The 26,062-nt window shown below is 32.2% G+C and overlaps 1 protein-coding gene and 1 long non-coding RNA gene across 2 annotated transcripts; one reads left to right on the forward strand and one right to left on the reverse strand.

Moving 5' to 3' along the window:
• Positions 1–6,289: 6,289 nt before the first annotated feature.
• Positions 6,290–9,658, forward strand: LOC132729442 (uncharacterized). The gene is made up of 2 exons (XM_060715206.1): positions 6,290–6,438; positions 8,668–9,658. The coding sequence occupies exon 2, from the start codon at positions 8,703–8,705 to the stop codon at positions 9,510–9,512; it is 810 nt and encodes a 269-aa protein (XP_060571189.1). The 5' UTR covers positions 6,290–6,438; positions 8,668–8,702; the 3' UTR covers positions 9,513–9,658.
• Positions 9,659–18,612: 8,954 nt separating this feature from the next.
• Positions 18,613–21,151, reverse strand: LOC132729441 (uncharacterized). Its single transcript, XR_009625624.1, has 2 exons — positions 21,098–21,151; positions 18,613–19,417 (listed from the first exon to the last, which is right to left on the reverse strand). It is a non-coding gene; the product is annotated as an uncharacterized LOC132729441 (long non-coding RNA).
• Positions 21,152–26,062: the final 4,911 nt, after the last annotated feature.

A 26,062-nucleotide genomic window follows, 5' to 3' on the forward strand; every position in this document is an offset into this window, starting at 1 on the left:
GGTTTTAGATTGACATTTTGAGCAATTGTGCCATATTATCAGCTCATTTGCTAGGGTATGAAGATGAGTTCTGGTACCAAGATGATTGTGTCACATGCCAACGGACCAAGATAAAGAAAGAATGGCACTCCCAGAACAGCATTAGGTGCTTGGAGAACTGGCCACCAAAGTTTCTAGACCCCATAGAAAACTTGTGGCATTACATCAAAATAAAGCTCGGGAACAAACATCATGATACTTTGAGAGAACTGTCAATTGAGTATGCCAAGTATATTTCAGGCCGTTTTGTTAGCTAAAGGGTGACACACCAAGAACTAACTTTTTGAACTTTTCTAAGTTGTGCATTGTTTTTTAAATGATGTATGAAATGAATGAATTATTATGTATTATTATACATTCAAATTAAATTAAATTGAGCATTTTGCCAAGAATACTTGTTTTTACTGACTTGTCTCCAGACTTTTGATGGACACATGTACATTATGTTATTTTGGTTTTACAGTGTAGATTTATTATGATGAATATATAAAAGTACTGGCATTGATACTTAATAACTTTCTAAAAAATAACTACTAGTACTGCAGTACAGAGCTAAAATCTAGGACTTGTATTGGTAATTGTAACGCATGACTTGGTAAGTATTGGTACTAGTACTTAAGTATTACACCCTTAGTGCTGATGCAGCTCTGATCCAAATGTAAAAATATCATCAAGTTCATATAACTTGAACATATCATAAAATTATCATATTAAACAAACCCTGCAAGTAATCTATTGAATGCACCTGAAACGTTGGTATTTGTTTGTTATCTTTCGGTATTTTCATGGACATGAGTTTCAGGGATCGAAAGGTTATTAGTGGACAAACTTGCCATTGCTAACTTAACAGATTTTTAAATTCACTAAAGAATTCAGAAAATCATTAAAGTAGTGTAAAATGTTTAATTGGAGAAAGCACAATTCACACTTGTCAAATATCCGTGAATTTTCAGTAGAAAGAGTCATTACGAAACTCCTTTTGATTATTTAACAATTAAGACGTTTATACATCTCAGAAAAATCTTTTATATTAATTTACTAATTTTAGAGTGGTTAATGAGATTCATGTCTTTCAGCTTTTATTTCCTTAATGATCAAAGGAACTTATATTAAGTTCATCCCTGTAAACTTTACAGACGTCAAACTGTTCTCAGTCAGACTTCTTGTTATTTTTTTGGTGACATAATCAATTTTTGTTTATGATTTCAGGACTATGTTTGCTTTTAAATGACCTAAATATGCACATAATATATTTTTAATTACAAAGTAAATTTTTAAATTTTTTAAATTTCTTGATCTTAAGAGGTTAATAAATGGATTCGAATTGTTGGAGTTTATGCATCTCCAACAGGTTTTTCACCCCCGGTGTCCCTTAAATTTTGTAACACCCGAGGTAAGCCAAAATCATCTTTCCTGTTCCCGGGGCATATGTACTAAACTGTTTCGGTGCGTTTTTAAAACCAAAAAAAGTTGATTTTTTTCTATCATTACGGATATGTTTTTCCGTATTAAAGCTTGTTACAGTATTTGTAAGTCTAAACACGGTGTTGTCCCAGTCTTTTGTTTGGTTTACAAAAGCATTTGTTAAAAACTTTTGATAGCTTTGAAATAGAAAACAATCAAATATCACAAAAGATTGGTACACGTTTTATGAGAAACATTGTCAATTTTCTTTGTTTACTATAGTTACACTTTTTAACTTTAACCATTAAAAATGAATTAAAATTATATTAAAGTACAGGAATGTAAAGGGAACCATTGAAAACAACATCAACAACAAGAACAAACATTTTTTCAAGATAACTTGCTCATTTGTCATCGTACATCACAAAAATATTTAAAGTCCAATACTACAATAACTCTTAATTGATAACCTAGCATTTATGTTAAATCTTTGGTTAATGTTTGCTTAAAATCTTGATATACATGTATTTTAAATGGGACGCCGGGTGTGTAAAGACGTTTTACTCAAACCACTTGACTCTCGCCACCTTGATACCGTATACCGTTAGGGACTTTCAACATGTTCATGTGAATAAGCTTTCCAGCTAGCTTACGAGATGTGGATGGTTCTACAAAGGTGCCCTTTTGTTCTTGAATAATGAAAATGATACATGAGGTCTTTCACAACCAAGCTTGAAAATTGCCAATGATTTGTTCTAGTGCAGCGATAAAAATGGTTACCTTACTTTTATTTTCGCTTACAGTGTCGACATTATAAGGCATGTTTAGAGCATAACAAGGCTGAAATTAACATTGTAACAGTGTTATTGAAATCACAAATATAGTAAAATAGATAAATATTAGTCCAATTCACATAATAGACTGTAAACAAAAACTTTGTTGTATTAATTACATTTGTAACACTCCAATTCTTACTTTTCCACATGCAGACATATTAAGTATACAAGCGATAACTTACAGAGCAATGACAGCCTTCAGTAAGATAAGCGTTGGTAAGAAATTAAAAAAAAAACACCAATGAAATATCTACGAAAACAACAACAACAACAACAACAACAACAACAAGTTTTCGAGATGAAGCTGTTTATTGTAATGTGCTTATAAGAGGGATGAATATAAAATCATAATGGCAGTCGTGTATGAATACCGATGATTCTTTTCAGTGCTATTACTTTATCTTTATACATGTATATACAGTATCATTTTATTTTGCAGCCTTTCCATTTAAACAAACAACAGAAAACGGGTTAAAAATAATTATTATAAAATGTTTTGCAATCCACAAGATAGGTTCGGTGGATAATTTAAACTTTTTTTAATTTTGAAAAGTTTATGTTAGCAACGAAGTTTTGTAATAAAATAACAGAAATAAAAGATGCATCTTTAATTATAAAATGTATTGGCAGTTCGTGGCATAACATGCAAATGTTTATTTGTTACCTAATAACCTTTTTATTGTATAAGCCAACCGAATCTATTCAATCTGTTCTTTCTTTTTTATTTGGTTATTATCTTCAAATTTAGACTCTGAAATTAAAATTAAATACTTTATATGATATTGTCATTATAAAATATTTCAATACTGCAAACGGTTTATATTCTTTTCACTAATGTTTTGGTTCGCATATTCGTCAATTTGAATGCTAGTCATAACGTCCGCTCGTTTATTAATTCATTCATCACATTTATTCATTAGTTTTATTCAATCCTTTCATAGATAGTTTGAAGAAGGGTCTAGAGCGGCATCATTTCTAAATGCGACAGTGAAATTGAAAGTATAAGAAAAATAAGACCTGGTTCCAGTTTATGTATTTTGTTTTAAGCGTAAATATTATTTCCGAAAAAGAAATATAAGTCCAGAAGATTTCTTTGCCGTATCGTGTACTCAAAATCGACGATTTACCTTACAATGATTCCACCAGATCGATATACATATATAACAAGTTTTTCTAGTGGGGCCAACAACTATTTTCGTCCATTTACATTGCCTGCATCTTACACATTTTGGCGCATTAGGGTACTGTCATGGTTTCCTATTCTTCTGCACGAGCTTTAATAACATAACATTTAATTTTAATTTCCTTTTTAATTTTAATGTATACTTTGACATTTTAAAACTTGCTTTTCATGTTCGTTAAGCCTGATCAGTATGTAATTGATGTAATCGATCGGTAAATGCAATTTTTTTACAATTATGTTTCAATTCGGTCAAGTGGATCTTGCTGATAAAAATTCGATCCTTTTTTTTAAAAATGGAACTTAATAACATCGCACGTGGAGGTACGTCATACAGTTGCATCGCTTCCAACAGTGTATAATAAGGATTCCGTCGATACGGAGTTTTAATGATAACATGTCAAGATTTTTTACGCTGGATTATTGGATTAACAAATGCATATTACTTTGATTTTAGGACAGAGTGACGCTAATTTGGGCAGCGTGGTAAAGTCGAGCTTTATAAGAATAATTTGGCAGGTGCGCGAACAATAGCATGCTAATAAGTGTAAAATAACAATAAATATTTCGCTTCGCAGTCCCACCGTTTTACAATTAACTCTCGAATTTCGCCCCCGCGGTGCCGCTAATTTGCATTTTCGCATCGCGCCCCCGCCTTTTTAACTTGTTATTTTTTTAATTCTTGCTTGGCTGGGTCGTGGAGCAAAAACATGTACGGCACAAATCAGCCACTATAGTTAAAGGTTATTATTTACATTTCTAAAGCAAAACGTACTCTCGTCATAATGAACAGACTTTAGTACATGACCCCGAAAATATTCCGACAGGGTGTTTTACAAATTCTAAAGCTTTGTAATCGGTTCTTTTATCAATTAATACAAAAGATGAGGCAAACATTATTTTAGACTTGTTAAAAAGCATTGTTACATATTGAAACAAGGTAAATAATTCGTATGACAGAAAGAGTAATATTTGTTTAACTTGTCAACAGATATATGTTTTCGCATTGATGTTTAATAAACAAAAAGCTTACATCGTCATGAAATCATAATTACTTTTAAGTTTAATGATATTACTTTTTTACAATATTGCTCAATTTTCTTTAACTAAAGCGTAATCATTTAATTCATTATGGTCTACTTTTGGTTTGGCATTCTATAAGTAACATGAATACATATGATAATCCTTTGATACACTTCAGTTCAGCATAACCATTACGACTTTTGGAGTGATTATGTTACAAAATGCAAAAGGAAGTTTTTTACGGATTTAAAAAAATCCCCTTCATCAGTTATTCTTTGTTTAAGAACTCTAACTAAGACATAAAATATATGGTGCAAATGTCCTCATGTTATATAAAACAACAACAACAACAACAACAACAACAACAACAACAAAATAAGTAACACCATGCAAAGACAATATAATTTATAATTATTTAAATTAATAAATTAATCTGAAAGTATTAAATATACATGAATTCAGTGCATGATAACATTATAAAATCAGTTTAATTAATTCATGATTAAACTTTATGACAAACGTTAAATAATTACACGTATGGAAAAAATATACCGTCACTAAACTGTCTAATTGATTATTTCATCGTTTTAAATAAAGCAATCTATAACTAAAGGCAAAAGGAAACAGTCAAACTAATTCTTTTGATAAATGTATTAAAACAATAGTAACAAAAATCCAGATCAAACCTGATACGTATTGAACACCCTTCCTACCTCCCCTCCCAATAACCATTTAAAGACAAGAGCCGGTTGAACCGGGTGACGCTCCCCGACTAGGATTTGGACACAGAAAAGTATATTTTTTGTAGTTTCAGAGTTATGTCCCAGACAAAGTTCAAAGTGTGATAATTCCAAACTTAGGCAATGCAGAGATACTGTTCTTTGCACTGCACCGCTACTCAATTAAAATCTATCTACCAACTTGCACGCGACACATCGTCTCAATATATTGATCATTTCTGTAAAATAGTTGTAAAATTAGACTTCAAATAACCAAGTTATGGGCAGGACACGATTTTGCTTCAAGAGCATGCTGTGACCTTGACCTTCAAGGTAGCGACCTAAATGATACGCACGACACGTCGTCTCAATATGGTGATCATTTCTGTGAAATAGTTGTAAAATTCGACATCAAATAACCAAATTATGGGCTGGACACGATTTTGCTTCAAGGTAATGCTGTGACCTTGACCTTCAAGGTAGTGCCCCAAATGTTAAACGCAACACGTCGCCACAATATGGTGATCATTATTGTGAAAAAATGTAAAATACGACTTCAAATAAGAAAGTTATTGGCCGGTCACTATTTGCTTCAAGGTCATCCTTTGACCTTGTCCTTCAAGGCAGCAACCCAAATTCGCGCACGACACGTTGTCTTTATATGGTGATCATTTCTCTGAAAAACGTGTAAAATTCGACTACAAATAACAAAGTTGGTCGGTCACGCTTTTGATTCAATGTCATCCTGTGACCTTGACCTTCAAGGTAGTGACCCAAATGTTATGTGCGACACGTTATCTCTATATGGTGATCATTTCTGTGAAAAGGTTGCAAATCAGACTTCAAAGAACAAAGTTAAGGGCCGGACACTAATTAACGACGTACATACGTACGTACGAACTAACGGACGGACGGACTGACGGAGGGACAGACGGACTGACGGAGGGACAGACGGACAACCCGGCGACTAATTACTCCCCCGAAATTTTTCGGGGAGCATAAAAAGAAGATGACAGTTTACTGATAATTAGCAAAAATATACATAAGAAAATTATTAATGTTTACGCAAAGATGCATATTTCAAACCAGGATGTTTCAGCCATCAATTTGGTGTCCTACGTGTACTTCAGTAGGAATATGACAAGTATGTACGTGCTATATAAAGGACTGCAACAGGTAACGTTTAGACAGAAATAGTGTTAGCTTTAGCTTTAAACGGAGGTATATCAACTGAGAGGTAAGAACATTTAAAATAAGCTTGAAATGTTCTGCATAAACATACATATATTTATTCTAATACTTAATCAATAAACAATGCAAAGAGATCATAATACATTTTTTTTAATTAATGGACTGGTAAAATATCAATGTTCTATGATTAAAAAAAACTGGTCTGTAATTATCATCATCAAAACACTTAAAAATCTTGTAGAGAATATAACATAATTTCTAACTCAATCCTTTACATTTTGACATTTCATAGCCTTAATTCAAATAAAAAAATGATATTCACGTTTATTTTATACTTATAAATAAAATATTGAGCAATATTGATAAAATAAAATGCGTAATTTCATTTCCGTATTTTTACTGTAAAAGAAAAAATTCTTTGCAGTGAAACACATTTTCCGTATTTTCATTGGTGTCTTGCCGGACTTCTTTCTTCTAAATTTAACCAATTCACACAATTTAAGGGGAAATCCGTGAAAGTGTTTTATCGTGAAAAAAAATAAATAAAACAAAAAAGTAAAAATCCTTTATTTAGAGAAAAATAACGAACATCCTATATTTATGGATGAAATGTGTAAAATAATCTACGGGCAAATTCACAATAGAAAGTTGGCAAATAATATTTGTATCGTCATATATATTTAGTGACTCAAACTGCGCACTTGCAATTAGCTGGTCTCTTTAGCTTATTATTTCGAGTAACAATGGTTATGGTTATGGTATCTCAAGATTTTAAATGTTAGGTATCTACTGTATGAATGTTATATAGAAAAAACAGCGTAAAGTTATGTTTATATCTCAAGCATGTTTAACTTAAAATTGATTTAGTATTTCGAAATTTTAAAAAAATTCTTTACAAAGAAATAACTTAAGGATTCTTTACAAATGAACATCTGTTTGTTTATTTTTCAATTTTGAATTTATCGAAAATTTACTTTTCAGCAAAAATGGAACTACTTCCTAATACACTATATATATTTTCTTATCGGATCCACGTGAAAACGTAGTACCATTCCAATACTTACAGATAATAAAGCCGTCATTATGAATATAGTTTAAGTTTTATTAAGTGTGCCTGTGCTGTGATAAGTTAATAAGTTAGAAAAATATTACATTACTTTATTTACTATGAAATCGAGATAATGCTCATTATTACTGATAAAAGAAAATAATATAAAACGTTAAAATATTACAAGATTGCAAATTGGACGTTACCGGCACTAGTTGAACGACATTTATAGCAATTTCCGTATGTCACACAAATTATGGATTATTCTTTTATAGTTAGATGTCAAAATTGAATACAGATATCATAAAATGTAAGGTAAACTTGACTTTTTCCAGTCACAATTTACACTTGGATAGGCATAACGTGCACTATAAGGAACTGAAAAAAATTGACAACATAGGTAAATACCTTACAGGACAACTGTATGCAACATTTAAACAAACTTTACAGTACGGAAAACAAGTTATGGCCACTGTTCTGAATTTAATCTTGGATGTAAGAAGGGCGTTTTTATTTCAGAAATAAGGGACCTTTAAATCATCTACAATATCATCCTCATGAGAAATGTTTTACCATTAAATGTTGGTAAGAAACATAATTTAACATTAAACTTACAATCAACATAAGCAAATCAAAATGTATGAAATATGTATAAAAATGTTATCCTACCCCAATCATTTTTACACGTGTTTGACAATCTCCTACATAGAGAGTCTTATTTAAAAAATCCCCTTAAAATTACAAAAATGAGAGGCTGTTTTCAAGGTTTCCCTACTTTTTTCAAAATTACATTGGTTGATCTGAAAAATATTAAATACGGTAACAGTCTAGTTTTGATTTTATTGCACTTTGAAAATATCACATACCATATGTTTTATTAGATTCATAATTGTTTAGCCATAAAAATACCTATATTAATTAAATAATTGAAATTAACCATCTTTTTCTTCCCAAAAGGGATATGAGAGATAACTAATTTTTTTTAAAAAGAATAAAAAAGACAAGAAATACCCTTTTGTGTTGAACTCGAGACCCTAAGTTTCAATGTATTTAACAGTAGTTCTAGCCTATTTGAATACTCTTCAAAGCGGAGGTAATATATTAGGATGTCATATCTTAAACGTTTGTCTAGAGGTCCTTTAGAATTCTTCTGTACATCAGTTATCAATATTTTTGTTCTGGATGCCTTTGACGACGAGAATATTTTTTCTTCGTTTTTCTTTTCAGAGGAAAAGAGACGTATTGATTACAACGCCTAAATCATGCAAATCTTTTTAACGATATCCCTAGGGGTTTTGCTACTATGCATGCAGATCCCTAACATTGAGTCAACAACCAATCCTGGTGGAAATGAAACATTTAATGGCCAGTTCTTGGTTGAAATGGGCAATAAAATCGGATCTTCCGAACTACAAATGATTGGGAAGACAATAATGAACCTAGAATCTAAAATTAAAAGTACGGTTAGATCTGAAGTGATCCAAGAGCTTTGTCGACTACATAATTGCACTGATTGGGGTGTATGGTCAAAATGCGATGTGGCGCTTTTAGGGTTTGGGAGCCGTAAACGCAGTAGAGAGTGTGGATTCAAAACGGTTCTTTGTAGTCGAGAAGACTTACTGAAAACTGAGTATGATTTTGAAATTTGCGACAAAAACTGCCCAAATGAATACACCAAAAGTGAGAGCGGGCTCTGTCTTAGGATGCATAAGAGACCTTTAAGTCGCAATGGTGCCGAAAGTGAGTGTCAAAAGGATAATGGACATCTCGTACAGATAAATTCCGAAAGGACAATGAAGGATGTTAATGAGTTCATCGCTGAAAAATACGGGAAAAACTGGGGATGGTGGTGGATAGACGGTCTAAGGTCAAAGCAAGGTGGTCCGTGGCAATTCGGGTACGAGACAGAAAATCAAAATTTCACAGCCTGGGGAGATAATGAGCCAACAAATGGTCCTAATGACCTTTGCCTCCTTTATTTCCATATGGCATACAAGGGAGGCTCAGCTTGGCGCATGAATGATCACACTTGCAGCAAACCTTCGTGGTTCATATGCCAAGTGATTTCCTAAAGCAAAGTCATAATATCTGTATAGTTGACTGATGTTGAATGCCTTTGTTAAGATATTACTATTGTTACAAACAAATTTTGACAATTTCATAGCATAATAAAGTCAACGCAGATTAAGTTGAAAAAAAAAACAACAACAAAAAAGAATGTTTAATAAATTACCGTTTTTGTCTCTATTTTATACAATTCAAATTTTGATAATAGATGTTACTAAAAAACTTTTGGGAAGTTTGCTTCAAATAAATGCAATGATTTATGTATGATGTAGTTCTGTAAAATCATAATACCAACGTTTTCAAGGCCGTTGACAAATCATATTAAACAATACAAAAATCTTGAAAAATCTTGTAATTCTATGTTTATACCATGATAACAAATTCAATTTTAATGATTGATTTAAAAACACGATATGAAATACCTTTGCTTTAATATCTGCCAAAATACTGTTAATATTTATGAAAAAATTACCACTTAAACAAACTGTTTTATATGTAGTTTACTTCCTTTTTTAGAACAATATGGTCTGTATGTTGTTCATTACTATAGAATTACAAAGGCAAAACATGATTATAGGAATTTTACAACCAGATTAAAGTGCCATATTTATAATAATTGCACGATAGATAAACAAAGCTATTAAAACACTTGTTACTATATATAGTAACAAAATCACCTATGATTATGTCACTTGACCTATTATCAGTTTGCGACCCGAGGCTGAGTACTAGTCATCAGCCCGCTGAACATGTGCACGTGCGCAAACTGAAACAATGACGTCATCAAACAGTCAAGCTGTAAAAGTGAAAGTAGGTTTTAAGCATTACATGAATCGCTTGATTTGTTTATTTTTAATCTCTTAATAATTTTCTTGAAAAGCATTTATAAATGCTTCGTATGATGAGATCCATTACCCATATTACGGAAAAAGCATTTTGTATATTTCTTTAAAAGTCGTAGCTTCCACATCCGTTTTCCAAATATCCAAATCTATTTATACTATAACTAAATGATAATAACATCAATATATTTGCGACTCGTTTATAAATACAAGCAGGTCTTAATAAGAACTTTCACACACGTGAGCTTTACACTTCTAGATCTATTGAAAATTTCTTGCTTTGTTGCAAAGCAATTTCATTAACATTTTCGTCAAAGGAAAGGCAGTGTTGTCTTATACATGTATACATATATCGGACTCTACAAATGTCTGGTGTAGTTTACCGAGGCTTAATATCCAGGTACCAGGCTCAAATTAAATCATGCGTATATATACGTCCTCTCTATTTATAGGGAAACTGATTTGCATGCGACAAAAACCATCAGTTTAATAGCTCTTGCATTGCATTGTGAGACAACATTCATTAGTTTATCTTTATAAACATGTTCGTTATAAAGATTTATTTCATTTGAAACGATTGGTGGTGTGCAATCATAAGTTATCAGATCTTTAATAGCCACCTTTAATACATGAAAGCGAGGTTACACCTGTGCTTTTCATTATTGGTTTTATTTGGCTATTTGGTATTATTCCTTTAATGGCTACCATGTTCATGCTCAAAACTAAAGCTTTGGTTATTAAAATTTATATATCGTTTTATCAAAATACAACTTATTAACGTCCAATGCATTAGTATAAACCATTACAAGCGTGTCAGCACTCTACATATATATCAATTTAACACATGGTGCACAGTTATTGGTAAGTATTCCTTACAGCAAAACGTATCCATCCCGCAACAATATAAAAAGAGTACTGGTAGGGACCGAATTGCCTTTCCGTGTCATAATGCTTCCCATTTAATTTCAATTTTTACACATACGCAGTATTTTGCATTATGCGCATTATGATTAAAAGTGCCCGCTTTCCATTAAATAATACTACTTTGCCGTTTATAGAATAATCACAATAAGTAATTTGCTCTTATTATTTACTTGTTTATTATTTAGAATTGGAGAGCTCTATCTTTAGCCTCTGTTACATGAAGAATGTGTATGCCTTTTCATATCGAGCATCTTCACTGGGATTTACAAGAGAACGGACCAATTTGAAACAATAAGAAACCACCGAGGCACAGTGTAAAATACATTTAATTATAAAGCTGTTCAGTTAGTGCAAAATTAATACAATGGAACGATATGTTATAATATTGATTAACAATAGCAATATTGTAGTGCGTTTCAGCATTGAAGAATTTATAAGTATAATTTGTCCAATAAATCGGGTTCATATCATTTTTGCATTTTTAAAAGCCATGTAATAGAAGTAACTTATGACTAGCTCAATTAGTTTTGAAATAATTACCCTCGGGGTCATTGATGCCAGCACTATAAAGTGTTGAGAATTAAGTACCGCTCAAGCTTATCTTTTTATATTTGTTCATTATAATTAAAAGTTCGTAGAAATACATGGAATATTAGAAGATCTAGATTCAAAATTAACACATCACTGTCTAAAACACAGAAATTTAAAAAGTAATAACTTTAGTCATAAAACATGTCGCCTACAGCACCTTCTCTACGTAGTCTCAGCCAGTGCGAACATACCTTTTTCTGGTTGAACTCGTTATAAGTGGAGGAGCGTTGCCTTGGTGCAACACGCTTTTCCTTAGCACTTGAACAAGATCACAACGCAACAGCAGAGAAGAGAAAATTCACAATTTAGCGATCTGCAACTGTTTTTTTTAACTTATTGTTACGATTTTGTTATATCACAATTTAATTAAACTCTAAATGTAAGATAAAACATAAATCAATATAAAGAAATTACGTCGGGGTACCCATCTAGCGCTCACCTCGCTCATGTTAAGAACTTTCTGTATCCTAAAAACTGTATCCTTAGACATACAGTATTGAGGCTAAGCTTCCAACTGTAAACCCATGGTTTATAGCTTTCTGTTCTCTAATTTGCTTTACGAGTGACAATCGCAAACTGGAAAGGCGACCGCCTCTTTGTTAATGACGACCTTCCCAAAATATTTATCCAATCTTAACACTAATGAACGCCACTATTTATATTTGCCTGCCTCTGGAACCAAGTTATAAGCCTTTGTTGGTGTTTATCCAACCGTATGGACGATCTGAATTACCGCCCGTAGCTTGACTTGATAAATAGCGCTGTTGCTCAGCTACTGGTTATGCTATGGAGTCCTTACAAACAAGAAATGAAATTGTGACATCACCTTTTATGCAGACGAATGGTTTTGTTTAAACGGGTAAATTTTCTCTTTGCGTCATATAATAATGCGAGCGCCGCTCGTAACGCATGTTACCTTGGAAACACTTCTTTTTTAAGGAAAACGAATTCCGATGTTGAGGGTTTTTATAGATGATATACATATTAAACCATATTCATGCAGAACAATTACCCCAGTGACTGTAGATAAAGTAGTTATGATAAAAGTCATTTTACTTCTGCGACAACCCTCGCACGTTCAAAAAGTAGCTGCATTGAACAATTATACGTTGTGTTTTTCCTTCGCATATCTCTTTAAAATATGTATTGACTTATTTGATTTCAAATAAAACATCTACTTAGACAATGCATGGGCAAATCGTGCAACTATTTATATTGAGGCGTTACGAATACCAAATGAACATATGACCAGCTTATTTATTTTATAGACAATATCGTATATTACATGTTTTTATTTCCCAACCGGTTACGACCAGTACAGCTGTGTATAAATTTACTTCTTGGGATATACATTTGATAAAACTTGGAAAGTTTGATTATCAACATATAACATCAGCATTGAATTTACTCTCTGTGCTAGTAGGTCAGTACTGGTCTTTTAAGGGAGGAAAATGCCCTTAAACCTTTTGATCAAGCAATATAATTTATAACGTCTCAAAATAATTATATTTAAATGGTTATTTAATTTTTTTTCTAACATGTGCATAGTTTGAAAAGCAGCTCTTGTCTTACATTTATGTAATGGAGGGACACCTGTCTCAGTCTCCAGGCCTCGTGCAGAGTCAACCCGACTAGAGACTTTTCATAGAGTAACTTGTTTCTTGCACTTGAATAAATTGTGCATTAAATTTTATATTGGTGATTTGTGCTACATAAAAACAAAGTACAATGCCATAAAATAACCGAGATCCAAATGAAAATATGAAAATTATGAAATGAAAGTTGTTTGCTTGTTATATTTGCACGTTTTTGCCCGGTTCCCTATGTTGCAAATGTAACGTGGCACTAATCGGCCTGCATAACATTTCTTATTGATTCATTTATCTGTAAAAAAAATAGATATTGTATTATTTCAGTTATGTTCACTTTTAAATTGACCGGATATAAATAATGGCACAATAAATAACAGTCTAAGCCTTTTTTAGTAAAAATAATAGTTCTCTGGTCAGACTGCGCGGTTTTCTTAATATCCTGTGACTGCATATAACCCAGGGTTTATTCACTATGTTCTGTAAACAACATCAAAAATTCGAGGACAGATATCAATATAGTGGGAAATATGTTATGGCTTAGAACTTTTCATTTAGGCCGGATAGCTCAGTTGGTCTTCTGAGAGTCATGTGTTTGAAGCATGGTCAGGCAGTTTCAGTCAGAGTTTAGAAGTGCTTTTTCAACTGACTCATGTTTGACTCATTTAACAGATTGTTTAAAATTTGAGATGGACAAAGACAGTATTTTATGCATGATTCTTTTAGATCTACAAAAGACATTTAATACAGTTGATCACACTTTACTGCACATGAAACTTCAAGTATTTGCAATAGGTGAGGACATGCTTATATGGTTCATCTCTGATAGACAGCAGCTGGTGGATGTGGCTGGTACTAATTCTACTTTTGCTCCAGGTACCTATTTTTGGTCCTAATTATGTGTAATATATGTCAATGACATGTATGCAATCCTAAGCAATTCGCTTTTATGACATACTGATGTCTCAGGTATCCTTGTATTTGGTAAAATAAATCTAAAGAAATTCTGTCTTATGGCATGAGTCTTATTTGTGATTGGTTAATTGGCTATAAATTGTCTTTTCATCTTGGAAAGACAGAGTCTATTCTTTTGAGTTCAAGTGTTAACTTAAACAGGGTCCTAGCCTTCAGGTCACATGCAATAGTATTGATATAAATAACACACCTTCTGTTAAGTATTTAATGTGCAATTCAAGATCAAATAAATTTTGGCGTCGCCTTTGATGCTTTGCATCAATGTTTCTCTTGTTTCAAGGCTTTGAATCATTACAATAAAGTTTTATAAGAAAGGGCTACACTCAATGAACGCAGTTGTTTTTCCATGTCTTTTTTCCAAATTAATTTAATTTTCTAATTTATACATTGCAAAATAGTGAAATGTACACGCATGTACATGCTGTTACATGACAATTATTTTTTGGTTACTTCCTTTGGCATTTCTGCAAACAGAAAAACTAACTTTTATCATTATGTGTAAAAAAATGACGGACTTATCAGTTCTGTGAAAGACATTTTAATATGCTTAAAATCTTTTTAAAATTCTCTACCGGATATAAGTCTTATTAAATTATAAAACACATATTAAGTAGACCAATATAACAGTTATATTTCTGTATTAAATATTAAATCAAAGTGCTGAAGGCACTGCAGTTGGGACGTATGAAGGATCAAAAAACTATTTTTTCTATTTCGGGGCAGATAATTCAATGAGTGAAGGGTGTTGCCGGTTGATAAATATAAAGTGCACAATTCAGTAAATGAACAGTAGATGATACAATTATTCTATGACACACATGTTATATATAATATTTAGGTTACATGTACGTGTAGGTCCATCATAAACCGTTATTGGCCTTTTTTGACAAGAGCAACAAGTGAAATTAGAGCTACCAGAGGAAACTGCAAGCTCGACTATTTTAACACATGACATTATAAAGGGAGACAAAGCTATGAAAAAATAATCAATTGTGATATATATCAAATTTTCTGTATCAGTATCAAGTAAACACTCATATGGTCAATATTTTTTGCATCACATTATATGAATGTGACCATGTCATTAGAACTTATAATGGCCTTTGTTTACTGCAATTCTCATGCTAATCTCTTTCACTGTATAACGTTTATAAAGTTTCAATCAAATTCCTTCAATATTTTAATCCTCTCTCTGAACAGTATCATGAAATATATACGGAGATAATTCAAAAACTAAGTAATGTAGAATTTTGGTTATTTGACACAAGACTTCTGCTCACTAGTCTCTACAACTGTATTTAGTTTGAGTGTGATATCATTGAAAAGATTTACTCCAGACAACCATTATTTTAAAAGTTGTTGTACATGTATTTTAAGAGATGATAATTGTAAAATTAAGCTAAAAACTAGAACTCCGCAAGTCGGATGTGTCGCCTTGTGAACAATGTAGTTTAGGAGAAATGGCCAGGACAAAAATGAAATATGAAAAATAACAAAGGGCAATAACTAAAAAAATAATAAGTGCAGAGCAGCAGTTTCTGAACACTGCACTTCTTATCAATAAGATCTATCATTCTATGATGATTCAAGTCCATAGCTTTCATACTTGAGGAGAAATGACCAGGACAAAAATAAAGAAAGAAAATCAACAAAGGGCAATAACTCAAAAAAAAAAAAAAGAAATGCAGAGTACCAGTTCTTGTGCACTGCACTTCTTCTTAATGAGAGCTATCATCCTATGAAGTTTCAAGTCCATAGCTTTTATACTTAAGGAGAATTGGCCCGGACAAAATTAAAGTATGAAAATAAACAAAGGGCAATAACTCAAAAAATAACAAATGCAGAGTAACTGTTCTTGTGCACTGCGCTTCTTCTTAATGAGAGCTATCATCCTATGAAGTATCAAGTCCATAGCTTTTTTAGTTGAAGAGAAATGGCCCGGACAAAATTAAAGTATGAAAATCAACAAAGGGCAATAACTCAAAAAATAAGAACTGCAGAGTACCGGTCCTTGTGCACTGCACTTCGGGTTATTAAAAGAAGCATGCATACCAAGTTTGAAGTCAATCAGACTTATAGTGACTGAGTTATGCTCCGGGACGCCGACAACGACACAGACGCCGCCGACAAAAGTAACCCCTATATGTCACCTTTACAAGGCGACACAAAAATTAGGGTTATTTGAAAAAACACTTTCTTTCACTTGATTATTTTCGCTGTGTAAAAGTTTAATCAAATTTCATCAACTCTTTTCCAGTACTTCTCTGGACAAGCATAATTAAGTACATGTATAATAAAGGTAGATAATTAAATAAGAGGGCCATGATGGCTCTGAGGTTGCTTACCTATATATACCCCCCCACCCTGCAGGGCCAGTTTTAACCCAAGGGCTTTTATTTGAACAAACTTGGAAGACATCCATAAGAATGATGCATGCTAAACATCAAAGCTCTAGCTTATTGGGTTTTTTTTAAGAAGATTTTTTAAGTTTTTACTAACACATACTGTTAAAAACAATGACAACCCTGGAGCAGGGCCAGTTTTGACCCCAGGGCTTTTATTTGAACAAACTTTGTAGACACTCACTAGAAGATGTTTCAATTTATAATATAAACTCTAGCTATTTGGGTTCTTTAAAAAAGATTTTTGAAGTTCTAACTATATGCATATAGGGAAAATCAATGATCCCCTTGGGCAGGGCCAATTTTGACCCAAGGGCTTTTATTTGAACAAACATGGTAGACACTCATTAGAAGATGTTCATGCTAAATATCTTAGCTCTAGCTCTTTGGGTTCTTTAAAAGAAGATTTTTTAAGTTTTTACTATTTGCATTTAAAGAAAATTAATGACCCCCTGGGGCAGGACCAATTTTGACCCCAGGGCTTTTATTTTAACAATCTTTGTAAACACTCACTAGAAGATATTTCATGCTAAAATATCTTAGCTCTAGCTCTTTTAGTTCCTTAAAAGAAGATTTTTTAAAGTTTTTACTATATGCATTTAAAGAAAATTAATGACCCCCTGGGGCAGGACCAATTTTGACCCCGGGCCTTTTATTTGAACAAACTTGGTAAACACTCATTAGATGATGTTTCATGCTTAATATCTTAGCTCTAGCTCTTTGGGTTCTTTAAAAGAAGATTTTATAAAGTTTATTATATGCACATAGGGAAAATCAATGACCCCTGGGGCGGGGCCAATTTTGACCCCAGGGCTTTTATTTAAACAAACTTGGTAGACACTCACTAAAGGATGTTTCAAGCCAAATATCTAAGCTCTAGCTCTTAGGTTTTTTTTAAAGATGATATTTAAAGTTTTTTCTTTCGGTTCCCATGGCAACCAGAGTTCAGCATGGAATTAAATTCTTTGCACAATTTTTAAAGGTGACAGCTAAAGGAACATTCTTGTGAAGTTTGGATAAAATTAACGTAGTGGTTTATGAGGAGATGTCATTTAAAGTAAAAGTTTACAGCCATACGAAAAGAGATCACAAAAGCTCGACCTGTCACTTTGTGACAGGTGAGCTAAAAACTAAGGAATGGAGTTATGGTTCTTTGACACATTGGAAAATTCGAGTCGTTCAAGTTGATGTAGATTCAGTGATAGTTTGGAATAAGTATTTTTAACTTAAGGGATATAATTAAAACATGAAGCAAGGTAGAGCTATGATTCTTGAACATTGCACTTCCTCTTAAAAGTCTCTATCACTTTGTGAAGTTTACATAAAATCCCTTCAATACATATCTAGTTATATTCATATTTCGGACAAGAGTGTGAAGGACAAATGTCTTCCTAAGTTCAGACTATGTTTTTTTTCCTTTATCAACTAAAATCTCAAAAACACCATTAAAAACATATTTTCCTCCCATGAGCAACCTTTTTCCCCAAAAGTACAAGTCTGTATGGAATGAACACAGATATTTATCCATAATATTACTTGAGTCCATACCGACAGATGGTTAAGACCGCAACTATTTTCTCTCCCTTTCAGGAGCATAAATTATAATAACATGCTAAATCTCTGTATAGTTCTATATCAGAAACCAGTATGATGAACCTTACTTTTGTACCATTTAAGTTGTAGCAAAATTCAGCTTTCATTAATTGACATACAGAAATGGGTCAGCCTTTAGTCCCGTCTTAATGAAAATATAATGGGACTTATAACAACAATTTATTCTCATAGTTTCAATTCTCAGGTTTATTACTTATCATTACACCAGGCAAGCTAAGATACATGATAAAACCACAGGCACTATATACCACATTTACCCATATACGCTCATAATACTATATATAAAGAATAAAGGTCCCTAACGAGAGAAAAATATCATGCAAAACAAACAAGAACTGTTCGGTAAAAATACACCAGATCACTATTTTATTTTTGTGGTTGTCTCTAGGAATAATGTATCCTATCATAAACACTTTTTTACTTCATCGAAATCCTACAAAATGCTCCAAAATACGAGCAAGTTTCCAAATTTCACTGAAATGTCATTGCATGTCGTTTTCGACGTCCAAGCGATGCGTGTAAACAAAGGTGAATTCTGGTCAATTTCTACAAAATCAACAAATAACTGTTAAGATTTCGACATACTTTCTTTAACGCAACTTGTATACAGTCAAACTGCGATGTCTTTACTTCACAACTGTCCGACGATAACACTAACAAGCTAAAAATTTAAAAATAATTGACAGCTCCGTTCCAGAAAGTAACCATTTCCTACATTACCGCACTGAATATAAGGTAAAGTAATGATTGGTTAAGCGGGAAATCCGAGTTTTAACATTTTCCTTCAACACAATGTTCATGACTGGCCTTTACTATTGACAGGGGATTCAATTCAGACTAGCCCTCTAAAATACTCCAACTAGTCCAAAGTGTTAATGGTGCCTATACAGTTATGATCACTACATCTGGAAACTGGAGATTCCCACCGAGTGTGATGCTTATCTTCATTCGCTTGACAGTGACATATGTCCACCTTAAAAAAAAGCAATAAAAATTATATGAAGTGCAATAATTTGCAAAAAAATGCTTATTTTATTTGTCTCTTCTTACATTCATAATGCAGAGCACTAGATTTGTGTGTCTGTCATACAAAATGACTTTCAATAATACTATTTAAATATATTTGAAATACAATTTATTTAATAAATACTCATAGTAATACTAAATTCCTTTTTTGTGATATTTTTTCTGACACATATGTGCAGACAGTACATTGTGTACACCGGTCTTTACTGACCTGTGTGAAACCACTCTAAGCATGATGGAGCACACTACTTTTACATGGCGGCTTTAACACCGAAGTGATAGAACAAAACGGAAATCAGGCCACTTGAAAAATTAAACTTTTTCCATACTCTGTTGGTGTAATAGCCTTTACATCATTTTTACTCAAAACATGCGCAAAACACTCCTTCTGACAATCCTTTATTGGTATTCGTTCAACACTCGTATTTCGTCAATTGTTAGTTTAAATTAAAACCGAAAGTGAAAGTAGTTTTGAATATTTGAATACATAGTAACACAGTGGAACTATCAAATTTGCACTTGCAATATTAAACTCTGAAAAACAATGAGCAATGAACAATATATTGTGTTTTATTAATAAAATTGTCATCCCTACGCAGACTTCTTTATGTCAGAGTTATTTTTACCCTCATTTGGGGTGAGTAATGCGTTGTGAGAGACTGGTGTGTATACAATTCAGACAGTATACAATTACTTTGTTTCCACGGCATACAATTTAAAGGTATAATTACTTATTGGCTACAAATAAAGTAAATAATGGTTAGTTTAATAACCAATCTGAATGTTTCAAAGATTATCCCTTCAAACTTTAAAAACAGTCTGTCAATTAAATAGATCTTAATAAAGGTACACTAAGAAGAAAACTAGAAATGTGTCCATAGGACACGGGGATGCCCCCACAAGCCACTGTTCTGTCAATCTTATGACTCTAGGTCAAATATTTTTTGGACTACATGTGCCACAAGTTGAAAACTAAAAATCAAAAAAGGGCCATAATTCTCTAAAATTTGGTCGCAGCAAAAATTCCTTCCTTTACTACCATCTACACATTAAGGTTGTTCATCCCTGGAAGTTTAAGCAAAATCTGCCATCCGGTTTAAGAGGAGTTGCGTTCACAAAATTTCTACATAGTATATAATGAAAAAATCAAAAAAGGGCCATAATTCTGCTAAATTTGGTTGCAGCTAAAATTTCTTTCTTTACTACCATCTACACATTAAGGTTGTTCATCCCTGGAAGTTTAAACAAAATCTGCCATCCGGTTTAAGAGGAGTTGCATTCACAAAATTTCTACATAGTATATAGTGAAAAAATCAACAAAGGGCCATAATTCTGTAAAATTTGGTCGCAGCAAAAATTCTTTCCTTTACTACCATCTACACCTGAAGGTTGTTCATCCCTGTAAGTTTAAGCAAAATCTGCCATCCGGTTTAAGAGGAGTTGCATTCACAAAATTTCTACATACCGGTAGTATATAAGTGAAACTAGAAATGTGTCCATAGGACACGGATGCCCCCACACGCCAATGTTCTGTCAATCTTATGACTCTAGGTCAAATATTGTTTTCATTAATTTTTTTGGAAAACAGTTTGGTTTGTGAAATATACATTAAATAGTATATAAGTACCTGTTGTTTGTAATAATCTTCTAGTCTTTGTTTAATCTTATACTGTACTTTTTTACTAAGCTACATGTACCAGCCTTTTCCAAGTGAATATTAAAGTAAATGATCTTTTATTTTCCCTGAAAAATATCAATTTAGAGATTTCATTTTCAAATTCATCTAATACTACTCTCTTAGTGTGTGTATATACAATGTATATATGTGTCTATTACAATGTATATATATGTTTACACAATAATATGATTGTGTACAGCATGTAATGACATAATTAAAAATTGAGAAAATTTATGATAATAAATTTAATAATATTTCTTCATATTACTCCATAGTATTACCACTAACATAGAAATGTTCTATCATTTTATTATGATATTTATTTTTTACATGTAGATTTGTAAAAAAAATGTGAATATCAGTAGTGTCAAAAATTGTTAAATCATATAAAATGTTTAATTTACACTGATAAATTACTTCAACCATGTATTGAGAACAGGAATAGATCATTTCCAACAGTCTTGCCTGTTGTGTTGACATTTTCGCGACATGGTTGTGTGTCTGCCTTGTAATCAAGAGGTCTGGGGGTTCAAATCCCTTAAGTGCCTGAAGATTTTTCAGGTTAACAATTATCAAGGTGGCAGTGATTTTTTTTCAACTTTCAAAAACAACCTGTGGCTATATAAATGGGAAACTATAGCTTGATTAATGAGAAAAGAGGAAAAAATTCAACCACTGAAAATGGAATTTACCCATACATTTAAAAAAAGTGTAATTCAATTTAAAGGGGGTTCTATTGAGGTATTTCATTTTTAATTGTCATGATGGGACTGAAATATTTTTTCCAGATAAATGTACCATTTGATGAATGTTTAGAACACTAATCTTTGTACAAACCTTTAGATCATTTGCGCACTTCGTTTTTCCAGAATAACTATTCAAATTGTAAAAAGATGACCCAAAATGAAATGGCTAGACTTTAAATAGATAATAATTTATAAAGGTCAAAATGAAATTATTCTGAAATATTCAAGAATGTGCCCCATTTGGTAGAGACGTAACGGTCGTGACAAGACCAAAAAATTGTAGGCATATATGCCGGTTTTCCTGTAAAGGCAGACATCTGTGTACTATCAATTTGTAAAATCTGTCGATTTGCAGTCTAAGTATGATCGAAATGTCTTGGGTACGAAAGACTCGAGATCTCCAAATTACTTCGAAATTATTTACGAAAGTTTTAGTCCTCGGAAACAAATTGGCATCAATAAATAAACTTAGTATTATTATTCATCAAATTCATAACATATTTTGCTTTATAACTTACCTTATGAGCTTAACAGGCTGATAATTATGCTCGTGAAGTAGGTCAAAAAATATACCGGAAGTTGTCGGATTCATTTAACCTAATTATCGGCTAATTCAGAGACGAATAGATTATCTACATCTCTGGCTAATTCTATTTCAATATCCACTTTGCAATTATAAATTACAAAATTTATCCGATAAATAATGTCTTTTTCAAAAATTTCTGGAATATAATACAAAAAAATGTGATGATAAGGCGGATGAGTAAGTTAAATATTGCAAGCCGTCAAGCACTATGACCCAATTAATTTACTCTCCCATCCATAGAATTATGTGACCTTTCAAATTATATCCGCTACGTTTCTAATACCGTAATTCAAGCTCAATTGCACATTATTTTCAAAAAATAAATTTCTTGTCTCCTCTTCTGTTCGCAATAAATCGAAGTTTTCAGAAATTCAGAGCACTATTTTTCACTCGCGGCGGTTATGCGTCGGTCATGGTCGGGTGATCACTATGAATTCAGCTTAGATTGATATGTTAGAATATAATATAGCATATAGAGTGGCGATGAAACGTCACAGCAGTGGGCGTTACCCTGTATGGTTGGAAATGTCGGGTTTGTAAGTGCACTAGTTGGGACTACGTCCCAACTAAAAACAGAGCTGAAGCAGACACCAATAAAGTAAGTTTTTTATCCACATAAGTTTCAAATATAACATTTTAAATTACAAAAAATATAAGAAAAGATAGACCAATATTACACAAGAAACTTTAATCCTTTTTATAATATTGCTTTGGTATTTGATTAATCACGTAACAGCAACCTTCAACGGCTGATTTCTGGCCAACTTAACAACTACTACTGAATAACGGTAAGCTTAATCAACATATTTTCCTAAAAATTATCTTAATCCTATTTTTCATTATAACTAGTCAAATTTAATTTCAGCAATGCATTGTATTATTTATTTGTGATTTATATTTTATCTTCAGTAATTTACAAAGTTTATTCTTGTCCGAAATTTTACAACGAATTCCTTTTACATTCGTTTTTAGAAAGTTTCCAGAATGTTTCAATTAAACTGTAGTTAAAAAACAATATTTTTAAATTCACATGGTGGGTAAATTTTTTTTTCATACATTTAATTTAAATGCAGATCTAGAATGACTTAATAATAATCCTTCCATAATTGGTCAATAACATGATATATTTTGCCCTTGCATTTATTCAACACTTTGTTAAACAATTTGATTTTTCCACACTGGCCGAAAGGTCTTTTGAACACTTTCTTTTTACTTCGATATATAACGTTCAATCAATGTTGTTGCTATTGTCAGAGAAAGAAAAACAAGACAAACATTCCAAGAGGAATTTATTTTTTTTCCAAATTAATTTGTTATAATAAACGTGTAGTATATGCTTACTAAAAATTTATGGTGATTCACAGTGACTGCAGAACTGTATATAACTATATTTATATTCATATATTTATATAACTGTTTTATATATAGATTTTTCTCTCTGAAAAACAATTATAATTATGATGATATTGTTTTACAATAAACACGGCTGATACTGTGGATAAATATATATTTATAAATATAAAACTTTTTTTTAGATATTGATAATTAGATCATATTAGAGGTTATATAAAAGATGAAGTTTAAAAAAGGCTTAAATGAAACGACAACTTTTGTGTATAAGGAAGTTTAATATTTATTTTAAATTACAACAAGATGCTAAAATATGTAAACTGGTTGTGCTATTGTTAATCGTTTTTACTTTATATTTTTTATAGATATTCCACGTTTGTTCCAGCCAGTGTCGCATAATTCATTAAACCAATTTTGTCCTTATTGTTTGTTTTTGTTTATTCACTAACTGGATATGAATTCAAATATAAAAAAGATTAATATTCCAGAATCTGGCAGATAAAAGTTAATGAGTGATGGCATGCAAAGTCAAACCAACGCCAAGTAAATTTTGTTTTTTCACTTTTATAGTAGAGCATACAGAGGTCGGCTGCTCCATTATCAGGATCATTGCCACCCCAGTAAGTAAAATTTGGATCTGTTGCTTTGTACCCATACGACCATGGTCCTGCTTGAACAGATCGTCGACCATCTATCCATACAGAATTAATACTTGGCGTAAGTGCAAGAAAGGTATCGTTAACGTCCTTGGCTTTCAATTCTGAATCAACATGTACCAGATGGCCACCATCAGATCGACAAACGGCTTCAGCGTTATCCCAGGATTTTGGACTTGTGTAGTATTTTAAGCAGAAGCCATTCGTCGTAAATTTATATACCTTCGGACATCTGCGTTCACATACCTTATAATCCAAAACTGTTCTAGATAGGCCATATCGCTCGCACAAGGTAGTGTTTCCTCCGCATGTCCGTGATCTGGTTTGAACACCGACAAGTCTTTGTTTATCTGCTCTAACATCACAGTCAGACCACTCTGTCCATTCACTACAACGATGCAAACGGCACATTTCTTCTGCTACTTCCCGAACATCGGATTCTATGTTCTTCATAGCCTTACCAATAATGCTAAGCAATGTCATGTTGTATTTTTTGCCAACGTTGTACAGGGTCTGTCCATTTATATTGTATTTTTCTGAATTTTCTAAACTCGAAACACGTAATGCAAATATTGCAAACAAAAACGTATATACGATATGGACATTCATTATCTTCATCGAAAGGCTTTTTTTGGATATGAATGGGTCTTTTTGATATGAATGGGTCTGTCAGTTTTCCTGAAAGAAAAACGTAATATTGAGCATAAAAACGTATTTATTGTTATAATGCCCGTACGAAGGACTGATCGGCAAACCATATTATTTGTCATCATATTCAAATGGATGTGTTTGGCACCTTTAATTTAATATCAGCAGATGCTTATCAAAAGCTCCCAGTTGACCAGATAAACTCGTCCATTTACAGACCAGAGCCGCTGGTTTGATACGTACACTATGTATTTAAATACAGTGATCGTTTGTTACTTCAAACTATATTTACAACATGTTTATTTAAATTTGTTCTACTCTTTTAAATTGATATAGCAATAAAACGTTGCTTTTATTACCTTTTAGTCAGTTTTTAATTATTAACTGCATGAAAACAAACTAGTAAATAAACGGATCTTACCTGAACTATTTGAACGTGTAGGTCTTCGTTTTTCCTACTGTCAAATTATGTTCACCTGTCTACTACCTACTGGAGTAACAAAGACTGGTGATACATTCAGTAAGGTTTTAAGATGAATATATAGGAGTAACAAGGAAATTTATTGACATATCTAATTAAAAAAAAATGATAAAAATTAGGGTAGGCTACGTGACAATGATTGCAAAAAAACAAACAATATTTAAACAAGCACATATGAAACATGATTTAGGAAGTTTATGCAATTTGCTTTTAAATGCTGACAACGTTTTCGAATAAGACATTACAATTTTTTCAGTGTCTGAAATTTACAAAATTCATTTATACTCGATTGCAAAGCAATTTCTTGCCCGAGCTGAGGGACATATATAATCCTAATATAATCTTTTGATGCATTCATTGAATGTTAATCCCGATGTTTCTTTAACTGTAAGATATCTTTCTGTTATTATTATTACTTTTTGTTTAGTGTTTTCCATATAGTAGATA

Source organism: Ruditapes philippinarum, unplaced genomic scaffold (genome assembly GCF_026571515.1).
Source record: "Ruditapes philippinarum isolate M1 unplaced genomic scaffold, ASM2657151v2 ctg5047_1_1_1_1, whole genome shotgun sequence".
In the NCBI taxonomy this organism is placed as follows: Eukaryota; Metazoa; Mollusca; class Bivalvia; order Venerida; family Veneridae; genus Ruditapes; species Ruditapes philippinarum.